We start from the raw sequence: 14,918 nt of genomic DNA, 5'->3' as shown, positions 1-14,918 counted from the left end.
ATATATATATTAAAAATCATTTGCAGAACCAGAAATAAGCTTTTCTTACAGAGAAACTTTATATGACAATTAAGAGTACATTATATTCTCACAATATCCTAGACTTTGCTATAATTGATGAGAGTTATACCTGAGAGGCATTTTAAAGGGACAAAGGTCTATTACTAGCCTTGTTATCACTATGCTATCATGATAGAACAGAAACCTTTTAGCTTTCAGCAAGAAAAATAGAAATAGAAAAGGTAGACATTCAAGGTTTCTAAGTTCTGGGGTTGTAATGTACAGCATGGTGACTATTATTAACAACACTGTATTATATCCTTGAAAGTTGCTGAGAAAATGGATCGTAAATGTCCTCAGCCACCCAAAGAAATGATAATTATGTGAAGTAATGGACTTTTAACTAATCCTACTGTGGTAATCATTTCACAATATATTATTAGGGTATCTCATTATCATGTTGTACATCTTAAACTGACACAATGTTATACATAATTCATATCTCAATGAGGTTGGGAAAAAGAAAAGAAATAATTTCTTTGAAATGACAAGAAAAATGAAGATGTCCAGTTCCCCTAGCAAGAGCTTAGTTAAGGCTTATTCAAAGAGTTAATCCAAATCACTCGGGTGTGCCGATTTTCTTCTGAGAAACCAGCTACGCTCTGAAATGGGTCAGTGTGCGTTAGCCACTCAGCTGCCTTCTCCAGACACAGTCTTGGAAGCACAGGTGCTACGTGGAGGGTCTTTCTGAGCGTCTCTCAAGCTCGGACAGGAACTTGGCAACCAGCAGGTCTTAGAATGGACTGCTCTCTGGGCTTCATGAGGAGTTATTTACAAAGTCTCACTTGTTCAGGTCAAACAACCCAAACCCTCAATCCGGACGGGAGTGGGAGAGAGGAAGTATGGAACTTTGAGCTGAAGTAAGAAAGAATGTTTTTCCTTGGTTTCCATAAATATACAGTAAAAATTTCATATACCCTGAATAATGACAATCTTAATAATTTTGGGCTCTTTTAGGAATAAACCTGGATAATGGACAGATTTGTAATGAATTATTTCCCAATATAATATGAACATACTTCTTCAATCAAGGGTTTTTTTTTTTTCTTTTATAAAGGATGACAGAAGGTGAATACACTGTCATTTCCTCTACAGTATGCTCTGGCTTTACTAGACCATTAAAAGAAATACTATATTTAAAAAAATTTTTAACTTTTACAAACTCTAATATAGTTGAGGAAGGAAATATAAGGGGTTTAATGCCCTCTTATAATGAGGAATCTCCAAAACACATGCTGGTTTTGAATAGTTGCATATTTAAGTTATTATTAGAAATAAACCTTTTAGTTGGTAAATTTACTACCACAAATCAAATCATGTAATTATGTAGATAAAGTATATATAGCAAACTAATCATGCAGCAATATTGTCTAACCAACTCATTATTGTAGATGAATATAGGCAAACATTTCTGAGACCACTAGATGGCATTCATTCACTGTAATTTTGGCCAAATAAGGCCTTTCAAAGCTTCATCATGATATGCAGGTTAGGGGGAACACAAATGTTATCCATTATTTGGCAATATTTTCCTATCATTTAACACAATGACAAAGCTCTATTTTATAGTTTCCTTCAAATCAAATCAACAAATATTTATTGAAAGTGAAACAGGAATTTTAGGGGTAAAATAGGACAGGTTTAGGAAATTTTAGAAATTAAGGGGACCATGGAGGAAGCACAGGGCTGCAGAGCAGCAGAAGCTATATTTCCATAGAATAGGGAAATTGAAAAGCTGCAACAGGTACATTTCCATAGAATGAGGGAGCTGGGAACAGCAAAAGGTCTATATTTACAAAATAAAGAGAAGGAAGCCCTTTATCCAGAAGGAAAAGAAGAAAGCCCAAAGGGAATAAAAAGCAATAAGGAAGGAGGGTGGTACTGTATTTGGTTTTTGGTTAAGCTTTGAGCCCAGGAGTTACTATAGTAACCAGTCTAAGGGAATAGTGACCAATCAGAGGGGATATCAAGGCACCAGGATCTGCAGCCTTTATAAGCCATGGGGAAAAGGAACTCAGTGGGACCCTTTCCCTCTCCCCACGTGGGAGTCTGTACTTGTTCTTTAATAAACTCCACCTTTGCTATACCACTTTCTGTCCGTGGATTCATTCTTTGATTCTGGCAGACAAAGAATCCGGTCCAAAAATTACGTTTCAAAAGCTTTATTCAAGGATTCTTCCTTCATGCGGAGAGTTGAAAACCACCTTTCTTATGGCGATAATGTATTTACTTAACACATCTTAAAGAAATTATGCTGTGCACCGTATGCCACTTAATTTTGCTTTGTTTCATTGCTTTACTAATTCATGTTGTTATTTCTCATGTAACTATTCCTCTAAAGCAGCCGTGGGCAAACTAAAAAATGAATAAAACTAAAAAAAAAAAAAAAAAAAAGACCGTACCCTTTTATGTAATGATGTTTACTTTGAATTTATATTAGTTCACACAAACACTCCATCCATGCTTTTGTTCCGGCCCTCCGGTCCAGTTTAAGAACCCATTGTGGCCCTCGAGTCAAAAAGTTTGCCCACCCCTGCTCTAAAGGTTAGAAAAAGCACACCATCACAAATATTACAATATTCAAATATTTTAGATGGAATGGCATTAATCTTCAAAATGAGGTGGGTGGGTGGGGAGAGATTAACCAAAGAATTTATATGCAGGTACACATAACCCATGGCCACAGATAATAGTGTGGTGAATGCCTGGTGGGGGGGGGGGAGTGCAAGTTGGAGGGGTTAATGGGGGAAAAAGGGGACATCTGTATTACTTTCAACCATAAAGATAAATTTAAAAAATATATAGATATAGAAGAAAAAAATTAATGTTTATGAAAATAGGAGGTCAAGAAATCTTGATGGTTCACAAAAGGCTCTTTCTATTGTACAGCTTAAAAATGTCTGAGAAATAGTGCTCCTTCCTGCTTTGAGATCTAAACCAAAATGGCCTTTGCAATAGCAGATTATAATTTAATCTTTGAGATAAACCATAGAATGAAAACTTCCTAACTCCACACTTCAAACTAAATGGTTGGAAGAAGATATTGATGGGGACAAGAAAAACCAAAGGTCAGCTTTTTTAGTACAAGAACGAGGTTAATAATAGTATAAAATCCAGGACTTACCTGTTCTAATATGTTTTGAAGCCTCTCTATCTCACAGTCTATGACAAATTTCTTCTCTTGTCTTCTATCCAGTTCTTCTAGAAGTTGTCTATAGCTGACATCATTAAAATTTTCCACACATATAGCGCTGACATGCCAACCATTTTGTCCTGCTTTTTCCATAATAGCTTGAAGTATTGAATATCCTAGTGGGGAAAAAATACAGGTGGTTACTAAGAGCATCCTTTACTTCCCTTTAATTATGTAGGCTGTCACTAATTCTATACCTACATTTTTATGTTCCAAAATATACAGTGGATGCTTATAAATTTAAAAATTAAAGTGGTTATTTTCAAATCATTTTTTTTGGCCTGGGACAACAAGATCCTTTAAAATAGTTCTTGAATAAAACAGGAAATAGCAACATCCTTCTTTGAATAAGCTCTCAAAGTTTCTCTACTGAAGAATATTACATTGCTCTAGACACATTTTTAATAAGATAAACCAAAAACCAAATACAGTACCACCTGTAATCAATAATAATTTCATAGATGCTTTTTGGTAATTTTACACAATAGATAGAATTAATTTTGAACATATGTTTTGACTCTCCCTTTGAACAAGGTAGCAACAACATTTTTTGGTTCAACTACACAAGAGAAGATGTAAAAGGAACAATGTTACCATCAACAGTAAGATGAAGCGTCTGGGAGTCTCCCCCATTGACCTAATGGCCACAGGAGTAGGTTCTTACGCCAAGTGTGCAAAAAGATAGAAAGATGAATGGACAGGGCCCCAGCACAGGAAAGCTAGCAAGATAATTGGGTAGATAAAAAGCCCTCCCTCCCTATCTCTATAAGAACAGTGGGCTTGAACAGGAAAGGGGAATAATCTTTGAGGTGAAAGTCCACTGTTCTCCAGGTTGCTACGCTTGAATAAACATCTTTCTTTTTGCACCAGCACCTGTTTGATGAGTTTGGCTTTCCTTGTGGCAGGCAGCCAAACCTGCGTTTTTGGTTATGACAATGCAAAAATATTTATGGAGGACCCATTATTGTAAACTAGAGGCCCGGTGTACGAAATTCGTGCACAGGGGGAGGGGAGGTGTCCCTCAGCCTGGCCTGCACCCTCTCCAATCTGGGATGTCCGACTGCTGGTTTAGGCCCGATCCCTGCCTAAACCGGCAGTCGGACATCCCTCTCACAATCCGGAATTGCTGGCTCCTAACCGCTCACCTGCCTGCTTGCCTGATTGCCCCCTAACTGCTCTCCTACTGGCCTGATCGATGCCTAACTGCTCCCCTGCAGGCCTGATCTCCCCCAACTGCCCTCCCCTGCTGGCCCGATCACTCCCAATAGTCCTCTCCTGCAGGCCTGGTCACCCCCAACTGCCCTCCCCTGCAGGCCATCTTGTGGCAGCCATCTTGTGATGACGTGAGGGTGGCCATCTTGTGGTGGCCATCTTGTGATGATGTTGCACGTGACACCACCTAGGCTTTTATTATATAGGGAAGGCATTATTTAGCTCTTCTTGTAGCATGGGAATAATGTTGAATGGGGATGAATTGAATGACCCATTACAAGAGACTTCACTGTGTACTCAAATTCATAGTCTAGTAGAGGAGATAGGCATTCAAATTCAAAAATGTAAATTAGTTTAAAAACCATAATGATAATTGCCCTCAAGAGAAAAGTTTGGCCCAAGGGAGAGTTTGGTTAAATCTGTCCGGATGGGACAAGGAAAAATACCATGAAATAGAAACAACTTGAGTTGGGCCTTGAAGGTTGAGAAGTACATCCAAGATTGCTGAGGAAGGAGGGGTATTTACTAGCTGGAGACAGGCTTCCAGAGAGGACTGGATAGCCTCTACCCTGTACTTGGTCCAGATTTTCTGCATGTAGAAGGGAAGTCACAGATCTTAGTATTTGGGTTAAGGATAAAGTGGCAAATTTATGAATCCAGCACTTAGAGGACTTCTTCATGCCAACATGACCTTTTGCTTTTTACAGCTCTCAGTTATAAAATGAAATGTGAGAGAAAGGGAAAAGATACTTTGGATCTATGAATAGCTCTTAAACAAGGATTGGTTAGGATCAGAGCCCCTTAATGAATTATTTCCCTCCCTGTGGCTTAGCATAAAAAAATATGCTAGTCCTCTTTAAGAAGGTGCCCTGGTTGGTTGCTCAGTGGTTAGAGTCTCAGCCCCTGCACTGAAGGGTCGTGGGTTCAATTCCTGGTCAAGGGCACCTACCACAGTTTTGGGTTCAATACCCGAGCCAGCGCATGTGCAGGAAACAACCAATCTATATGTCTCTTTCACATTGAGGTTTCTTTTCTCTCTCTCTCCTCCACCCTCCCTTCCACTCTCTCTAAATATATCCTCGGAAGATTAGCAAAAAAAGGTTTAACACTTATTCGAGCTCATTCTCTGGCATCTGCCTATTGTTTCTCCCTGCTCTGGTCCCTGGAGTTAGAATGGAGAGCTGGTAGATGAAAAGGGAAGACTTAAAATGAGTATACAACATATGCAAGATAAGAGCACACTTATCAGTTTTCATTGGTATGTGTGTCTCAGATTCAAAGATTTTGATTTTTAGGTATGCGTTCTACCCGTCAGAGTTTCAAGCATTATGAATGTTCACTTAGTATCAACAGATGGAACTGATGATGAGATCATATTTGAAATATAAATTACCTGATATCCTGCCAAATGAAATATTGTGGCAGTCAGGATTCATTTTTATCTAAATGAAAAAAAAAATTCCCCAAAGAGGACATGTTAATTACTCTATCTTGCCCCATTTAGTCTTTCCTTTTGTGATGTGTGCCTGTAATTATTTTTTCAAATTTTACCTAGATTGTCCCCACCTCCTCTCCCCAAACCCAATACTCTCTCCCTTGTTTCCTATTTGACACACAGGTAACATGATGACCAGAGTCCTCTCTTAATGTACATGCTCATGCCTCATTTATTCTGTTACTGGGACTTCTTCCCTGATAATAAGTGAGGCAATGTTCCTTTTATTCATTTTTGACGACCTATGAACATGTGTTTTTTGTACAATACTAATTGACATCTTACTATTTTTTTCTCTCTTTACTTATTGGCATACCAACATTATTTAAAGACTTTTTGTTAGTTTGGTAATTTTTGCATGTTGTAAAAATGATAAACATTGGCCACACATGTCCAAGGAGTCTTCCTGCTCCCTGGGATCAATCCACAGCTTGGTAGTTTTTTAGTTAGTGCTTCTTTTGTTTTTTTTTTTTTTTTTTTTTTTTGCATCATGTGATTATCAGGCTTCATGTCAGTATTAGGCATCCAGGTTGTTATTTTCCTGCCTACAGGACTTTTACACGAATAAAACAAAAATAAATTCAACATCTTATTATCTGATTTTTCAGACTTTTAAATAACACTAGACCTGAAATAAGACAAAACCCTAGGATACAATCTTTGTTAAATGGCAAAGGAAGTTGGCTGTCTAAAAAGAACCATTAATCTTAATCAAAAATAAATGGCATCTTTTCAATATAGTGCAAAAGACCAATAATTATAGTTTCAGAGCCTGGTTGAAAACTTGAAATCTTTAGTAAGCTGTGTTTGATTTTAATGTTTTATTTTTCATTGCTGCGCAGATATGTGTCTTATTTATTTGCTAAGATAGTTGGGAATACATTGTAAATTGCAGCAAATACTGCTGTTGAATCTATGATTATGTAACCTACCTGTTATATAAACTGGAAAATCACAAGTCAAGTCGTACTAATTCTACATCTGACTATGATTTGTATTCTTCTAGTTACTAGACAATCTGTTATGCAATATTGTTGGCCAGAAAAGGAATACTGTAGTTTTAGGTGAATATCATTACACTAATGGGAAATTCACTACTGTAAAGGATCTTTCAAGTCTTCTTCTTAAAAAAAAATAATAGCTGTCTAACATTTTAATCAATCTAATTTATTGAAAACCTACTACGTCCAAGATTCATTAAGATATGTCCAGACGTGATTTTGATTCTACAAAGAATCAACTGTCTAGTAAAACTGATACTCAGGTAACTATTATACAAATTATATAGTATTATATGAATAACATCAAAACCAAAATAATTTGAATATAATAGTAGTGAGGGCATACTGTGCACAAATCACATTACTGGATTAGTAATTCAGGGCTTTTTCATAGTTATTGAAGAACACTATCAATTACACCTATAAATATTTTTAAATGTTATCTCATGTAGTTATATTATCCATTATGTTAAATAGAATCAGAGTGGTATAAGCAATCTTGAGCGACTGCAGCCTTACACATCAACACGTTCATATCATCTATGGATAATGACCTATTTTGGATGAGTAATACTATCCAGAGATGTGGCTGCTAGCAACACAAGCTGAGCTTGTTTGTTTGATGTTCTCTTTTGCAAGTTATTCGATTCAACTATTTGTACACAGAGGGGCAGGAAGAAAATCAGGAGAAATTTATGTCAGGGTTAATTTTAAAAAGTAGGAAGTTAACCATCTGATATAAAGAAATTTCATTTAGCTAATAACAGAAAAGTGTTCATCAGGCTTTTTAATTAGGTCATTGGTGTACTCAATAGGAGCAGCATCAATGGAATGCTAGGTATTTCAGTCATATTTCATGAGAGTGAGAGATTGAGGAGAAAATGAGAAGTGAGAAGGTAGAAATTATCAAGAAAAATCATCAGGGTAATGTAGTAATGAGATGAGGGGTATGCTATTGTCATGAATATGGGATAGAGCAACATCTAGGTCATGGGCAATGGTTTGGGAATGAGAGAACTGGGTAAGTCCCATGAGGAGTTGCAAAGCTTAAAAAGAAGTAACAAAGGGAGGTAGCAATAGCGTGTACTTCCTCAAATTAAAGCCTTTCTCATTAATCTTGTAAATTGCTATGCGGGTCCCCATTACTACACCATTGATTTCTCTGGTCTGGCACAATTACCAGCATTTGAAAAGAAAGGTGTGTGTGTCTGGAAGTTTATTTCATGTTGTGCATAGCCTCAGTCACAGAGAGGAATAGGAAGGAGTCTGCAATCCTCAGGGCTCTGAATGCCACCGTCCTGGAGCTGCAGAGCAGCTTTGGTGACCTTTTAGTTTGTTTCTCAAGCACTTGGGCCCTGAAACATGTCCAGGGCTGCAGCCCGGACCCAGAGGTCTCGGCGCGCAGACAGAGGGACTGACATTGCAGCTCGGTTACAATGATCTGCAGCGGCGACTCTAGCATTTCTTTATGCCATAGTTCAAGAAGGGCACCGTGAAAGTGAACAAAGATCTTCTAACTTATACTGCTTGAAGCCATACATTTAAACCTAAGATAACATGGAACGTCTTTAGTGTTCTCTTTTCTACAAATAACTAAGAGTGAAAATAGAAAATCCATCTTCAAAGGTGGTCCTTCTGGGTCCTAAGGCCTTTTACAAATCTGTCACCCGATTCCTACGTTGTAGTGTCCATATGCACCTGGCATCATCTAGGGGAATTTGATACTTTAAATCTTGCAACTTTCCTGTAAGTTGCAATGCAATCTAACCCTTATTACTACAGGCATATAGCAAGTAATTCCAACTATTTGCCACAGGTTCAAGGCCCCTGAACGGCGCCTCTCAGGGATTCCCTAATGCTATTTTTACTTATTTCTCTTGGGCTTTTCTAGAACTGGGCCACTGGAGAATTTTATTTCAGTACAAAGAATAGATGAGCCCATTAAGTCATATATTCACTTGTTCACGTAGCAACTAACTTGATGTTTTTAGACAGAAACTCTGTGGCACTTCCTTGCATGAAGGCTTCAATGTTTTCCTACTATTTTATGATACATACTCAAACATGGTCACACTTGTCCCCCACCTCTTTCCAGACTCATTTTCTATACTATCCTACTCACCTTCCTAACATCCAGCAAAAATGGCCTTCTCGGATGTTCTAGAAGGTACCATGTAGCTCCACCTCAGTGCCTTTGCACGTGATACTGCTCCCTTTAAAAGACTGTTTCCCTCCACTTGTACTTTCTTTCAGATTTTATCTCAGACATCACTTACCTTCCGACTATATCACTTCTCTGTCTGGTAAGCTCTTACAGCTTTCTGCATATTTCTTTCTTAGATTTGATCACAGTTTCTAAATACACATTTGAATGATGATGTTATTAGTGTCTTGCAGCCGCCACACTGTTCCATGAAGGTAGGTTCTATTTCTGTGCTCAGAACTTAGACCAGTGGGTGCTCCGTAGATGTTAAATAGAGTTGTTTGAATGAATGAATGAATTAATGGGAAATTTGTAGAGAGGAATCAGGGTGTTAAAAAGTTTAGAAATAAGAAGAGGCATAGCAGGACACATTCAGGATCCTGAAACACCGCAGTTTATCTTGTGTGTTTGGAAAAACAAGGAGGGTATGTGGAGAATTGGTGTGGTCTATGAAAAGAGCTTTAAAGGCTGCAGAGATGAGCAGGAATGGGGCATACCACAGGGCCTTCCCTACCCGGCGACATCATTTTGTTCTTTACTCCTTAAGGACTTTAAGAAGAGAGTGACAAGACTGAATGTGTTTTAGAGTGATCATTTAGCTGATTGTGAACAATACAGTGGCTGACTTTAACACAAGAACTAGAAAAACCAGTTAGGAGACCATATTTAAGTAATCCAAATGGGCATAGAGTCTAGATTAAAGGGTGGAATGAATTAATTTGGTGACTGATGAAACATAGGGATAAGGAGGAGGAGGATTTGAGTGTGACCAACATCTGTTCTACTGGTGGTCATTTTGCTTTTATTTCAGAAGGAAGAAACTCTTAGGTCTTTTTTTGATCTCTTGAAGAAACACATATTTTTCTATTTGGATTTCAGGTGTCAATGGACTCCTGATGATACACTCCTTGCAGTTACCTCCTTCATCTCAAAGCAATATATTAAATTATGACAGGTTTGAGACACCATTTTTCTCTCTTGCTATAGACTTTGATTTTTCTAGAAATCATCTCTGTAGATTTTGAATATTCCTTAAGAATAAACTGAATTTCTTTTCAAGTTTTCCCCTAACATTTTTCATCTCTTCAGTACTATGAGTATCCTTTTTTTACTATAGGCAACTTTTTTATGCAATAAAGGCATTCTTAAAAAACTTGCATAATTTTAAAATCAAATCCTAAAGACTAATTTCCTAATTAGAACAAACATGTCTATATAGATATTATTTTGCTCATAGAGATTTTTCTATTTTTTATATTACCCCATATAAAATTCACAATTCTGCTTTTATTTATTTTTCATATCATACTATATAGAGTTTACAATTCAGAAGCACAAAATGCAACCATTGTATGCTCTTAAGGGGATTAAAATATAATTTGTGAATTAACAGACACCCAAACAATGTTTGTCTCATATTAAGCATTTAAAGTGTTTAAGATTTAATTTTGAATGTTAAGCTTACTCAATATGCCAAAATTTTGGGAAAGCAAAGTGTTGAGTTGAAAAGAAGGGTAGTGAAAGGGATTTTACTGCAGGGAGAACGACCTGGGATGTGATGTGGTCCTTAGAGGATGGGAGTGTTTCACAGATGAGCTACTGCAGCATAACGCAAAGGCAGAGAGGCAGGAAGATTGAGAAATACTTAATGTAGGCCTGATAATTAATAGACTAGTTTGCTGGAGTACTGGATTCATAAACTATATTATGCTTTATTATCACTTTACAATATGATTGGACCTCATAAGAGCCCCGTAAGTAACTATTAATATCCTCATCTATAGGTAAAGAAACAGAGCTAGCTTATGTGATTTACATCAAATCCTAATCCTAATAAGTGACAGAGCTACAGTTTGAATTCAGGCCTTCCATGCTTAATTAAGTCTAGGGACTTTTCCACTATCCTTTAGCCAATAGCAGGAGATGAAATAGGAAAGGAAGGTCAAAGCTGTGTCAGGAAGGCCTTTAAATAACAGTTATCGTCAAATCTTCTCTTTCTCTCACAACACATCTCATATTTTAACATTTCCTGTCAGTTATCTTAAAAATATATCAAGAATATGACAATTTCTTCCTGTCTCCACTGTCACCACCCAGGTCCAAACCATCATAGTCTCTTGTCTGGATCATTGCAAGGTGTCCTTGCTCTGCCTTTGCCCCCTTCAGACTATGAATAGCATAGTTGCAAGCAAGCCAGCTCATGTCACTCATAGCTCAAAATCCTCTCATTGCTTCTTTAAGGTGGCCTGGACAGCCCCACACCTCTGACCTCATCTACTGCTCATCAACTCTCAAACATCACCAGCTAACTGGACTCTTTGAAGTTGTGACAATCTGCCAGGTAGGCATCCATCTCAGGCTTTTGTCCTGGGGTGCTCTCTCCAAGGTGGGTCTTTGAGGCTCACCCTTTCACTTCCTTTAGTCTTTACCCAAATGCCCGCTCTTCAGTGAGGCCATCCTATGCTACCTCCTCTAAAATTTCAATGCCCTGTCCCGAGGTTCCCTATTTCCCTTCTGTGTTTTATTTTCACCCCAATACCACCATCTAATATACTGCGTATTTTTTCTGTTTTCTTTTTTAGTCTATTTCTCTCCTAGAATCTCACAAAGGCAGATTTTGTTTTGTTCAATGTGCTAAAAGAGTGTCTGGCAACTAAATGGCTCTCAATAAATACTTTTGAATAATTAGATACTGAAAGTTCAATTTTACTCCATTGACAAAAGGCAAACACTGGAGTCTTTGGAACAGGAAAGAGACAGATGTATAAAATTGCTTTTATAGTAGTGGAAATGACAGATTCACATAGAAAGAGAAGGAAGAAATGGAATAATCCAAATAGGAGGCTACTAAAATTATCTCAGGTATAATGCTATGACTCCCTTAGTCTAGATTGAGTCTCAAAAAAATGGGGGAAAGGAGAATGTTAATACTCTAAATTCTATACTTGTCCCCTCATTTTTCATTATACCAGGTGGAACCATGTGAGATTGCCATTTGTGTTAGTCTAAAATATTCAAATTTCAACCATGTCTTATGTTTCAACCTAGAGATGTACCTTTTTCACTGATGATAAAGAATATTAAGTGGAATTACAGTGACTTGAGAACTACTTATTTTATACATTTTGACCCCAAAAGAATATGGTAGATACAATTCTAAACCGGGGCAGAGGGAGGTCATGATTTGTAGGAACCAAGAGTCTGGTACACCTCAGCAAGTCCTTAGAGTTTCCCTGAAAATTGATCTAGAGTTTTCATTATCAGTCTTCAGAGCAACCACCTGGAGTCATTAATAAAGACTAAAGTAAGCCTAAAAAAATCCAAACGTTAAAGGACTTGTGAAATCTATTTTAAATGATAAGAACAGAAATGCTTTTGGTTCATAAAAACAAATCCTCAGCTAACATGGAAAAGTTGGTTCATTGGTTGAGGGTGCAAGATAGCCGATGACATAGAATTCTGGTTCTTAAAAGATGAATTAATTTATGCTATCCAATGTTGAAGTTTGAATCCAATAGAGAGCTTATTAATTAATCATGAAAGCAACCACTAGCAACAAAACACACAGAAGTGTTACACAACATATTAAATATCAGTTTGTTATATTCACATGCCAAACTGTACATAGTATTAATTTGGGCCTGGCTTTTATGCACAAAGCCAAAACCATTCATTTTGCTTGATTTGAAAGTGATATTTTAAAGTACTACTTTTGTCTTTTCTTCAGAAAAGGAGTAGCTGTACATAATTTTCTTGTGATGATTCTAGTAACAGGATTTTGTATACAATTACAGAGACAATTTCTGTTCCTAACAGGAACAAATACAGGATGAAGTAAGTAGTCACCATATGATTAGCCTAATTTTTATATCCCACTGAGAATAGCTCAGTTCCAAGAAGTAATTGCCAACTCATGTCAGTGACTGTGAGAGTGAATACATTTGATTATTCACTATTAAATTTCTTTCGTGGGGAAATGACTCTGGGGGTGTTCACCTAAATAAAGAGTGATTTCTTGAACAGCATGCTGGATGACAAATGATGAGTTCTGGGATAGACTCGGTGACTTTCAACTGCAAAAATTGTGTTTCTCATTTCAACTATATGGCTCTGAGGCAGGTTATTGAAAGCCCTTAAATCATTTAATTGTGACTTCTATGCAAAGAAGATGATTAATGTAGGATTTTTCTGATTATGGTAATATGATCTGTAGCTGTTAATAAAAATTAGCTTCATTCCCCATGGTAGACTGCATGCAGAATGCTGTTGTCCATTTGCGGGAAATACTGTGTCAATTCTTGGTAGGTAAGGAAATTCCTCCCCACAACTTTGGGGAAATCATAATGTTTTTATTGATTTCAGAGAGAGAAAGGGAGAGTAAGAGAGAGAAACATCAATATGAGAGAGAATCATCCATCAGCTGGCTCCTGCATGCCTCCCTACTGGTGATCGAGCCTGCAACCTGGGCATGTGCCTTGACCAAGAACTGATCCGTGATCTCCTGGTTCATGGGATGATGCTCAACCACTGAGCAACACTGGCTGGGTGGGGGAATCATAATGTATAACAACACCCCACATCCTCTCAAAAGCACAAAGAATAATTTAACTCTTAGTCTTGAATTTCATATGCAGTTATTAGCCATTCTCTCAGTCACTTCAGTCAGAAACCCAGGAGATACTCTCAGACTTGTCACTGTTCTCCACCCTCATGCTAAGTCATCTTGATATTTCTTCCTAAATATTATATTTAAAATATTTCATAAGCAACTCCCTCCTTAGTCATTCTGTCAATTTTCATTCAATGAATATTTATTTATTTATTTATTTATTTTTTTAAAATATATTTTATTGATTTTTTACAGAGAGGAAGGGAGAGAGATAGAGAGTTAGAAACATTGATGAAAGAGAAACATCGATCAGCTGCCTCCTGCACATCTCCCACTGGGGATGTGCCCGCAACCCAAGTACATGCCCTTGACCGGAATCGAACCTGGGACCTTTCAGTCCGCAGGCCGACGCTCTATCCACTGAGCCAAACCAGTTTCGGCGAATGAATATTTATTGAGTGTGGATTGTCTGACAGGCCATTGCTCTAGGGACTGCAAACATCCTATCTAATAAAAGACAAAAAGGGTAATTGACCGTACCTTTGCTACGCTTCCCATTGGCTAATCAGGGTGATACGCAAATTAACCGCCAACAAAGATGGCGGCTGGCAGCCACGCAGCTGAAGCGAGCAGGAGGCTTGCTTGCTCCAGTGATGGAGGAAGCCAAGGTTCCCCGCCTGCTGCGGCCTGGCTCTGAGCTCCGAAAGCAACAAAGTTTCAATTATAGAAGCTAAATAAACCCCAGATACCTGCTTTTAGCAGGCTGTGGCCTCAGAGCTGGAGCTGGCTCTCAGCTCCAGTGACGGCAACAAAGTTTCAATTATAGAAGGTAAATAAATCCCAGAATAAAGAAAAAAAAGGAGAGGCTGGGAGCTTCAGTAGCCAGCCAACCTGAAAACGACCCTCAGCCCCTCACCCAGATTGGCCAGGCACCCCAGTGGGGACCCCCATCCTGAAGGGGGTGTGATCAGCTGCAAACAGCCATCAGCCCCTCACCCAGGCTGGCCAGGCACCCAAGCGGGACCCCCACCCTGATCCGGGACACCCTTCAGGGCAAACAAGCCGGCCCCCACCAGTGTACCAGGCCTCTATTCTATATAGTAAAAGGGTAATATGCAAACTGACCCTAACAGCAGAAAGACTGG

At 38.2% G+C, this 14,918-nt stretch overlaps 1 protein-coding gene across 7 annotated transcripts in view; it reads right to left on the bottom strand.

Annotated features, from left to right (window-relative positions):
* GRIA4 (glutamate receptor, ionotropic, AMPA 4) overlaps positions 1-14,918 on the bottom strand; it is a 415,907-nt gene that overhangs the window by 121,786 nt on the left and 279,203 nt on the right. For all 7 annotated transcript variants that reach the window (XM_005886335.2, XM_005886337.2, XM_005886336.2 and 4 more), the window contains exon 4: positions 3,185-3,369. In XM_005886335.2, coding sequence (XP_005886397.1) covers positions 3,185-3,369 — 185 coding nt within the window. The remainder of the gene's footprint in view (positions 1-3,184; positions 3,370-14,918) is intronic.

The sequence above is a fragment of the Myotis brandtii genome, unplaced genomic scaffold, assembly GCF_000412655.1.
Source record: "Myotis brandtii unplaced genomic scaffold, ASM41265v1 scaffold971, whole genome shotgun sequence".
In the NCBI taxonomy this organism is placed as follows: domain Eukaryota; kingdom Metazoa; phylum Chordata; class Mammalia; order Chiroptera; family Vespertilionidae; genus Myotis; species Myotis brandtii.
The sequence above is the reverse complement of the archived record's forward strand: the minus strand, read 5'-3'. Positions and strand labels throughout refer to the sequence as shown.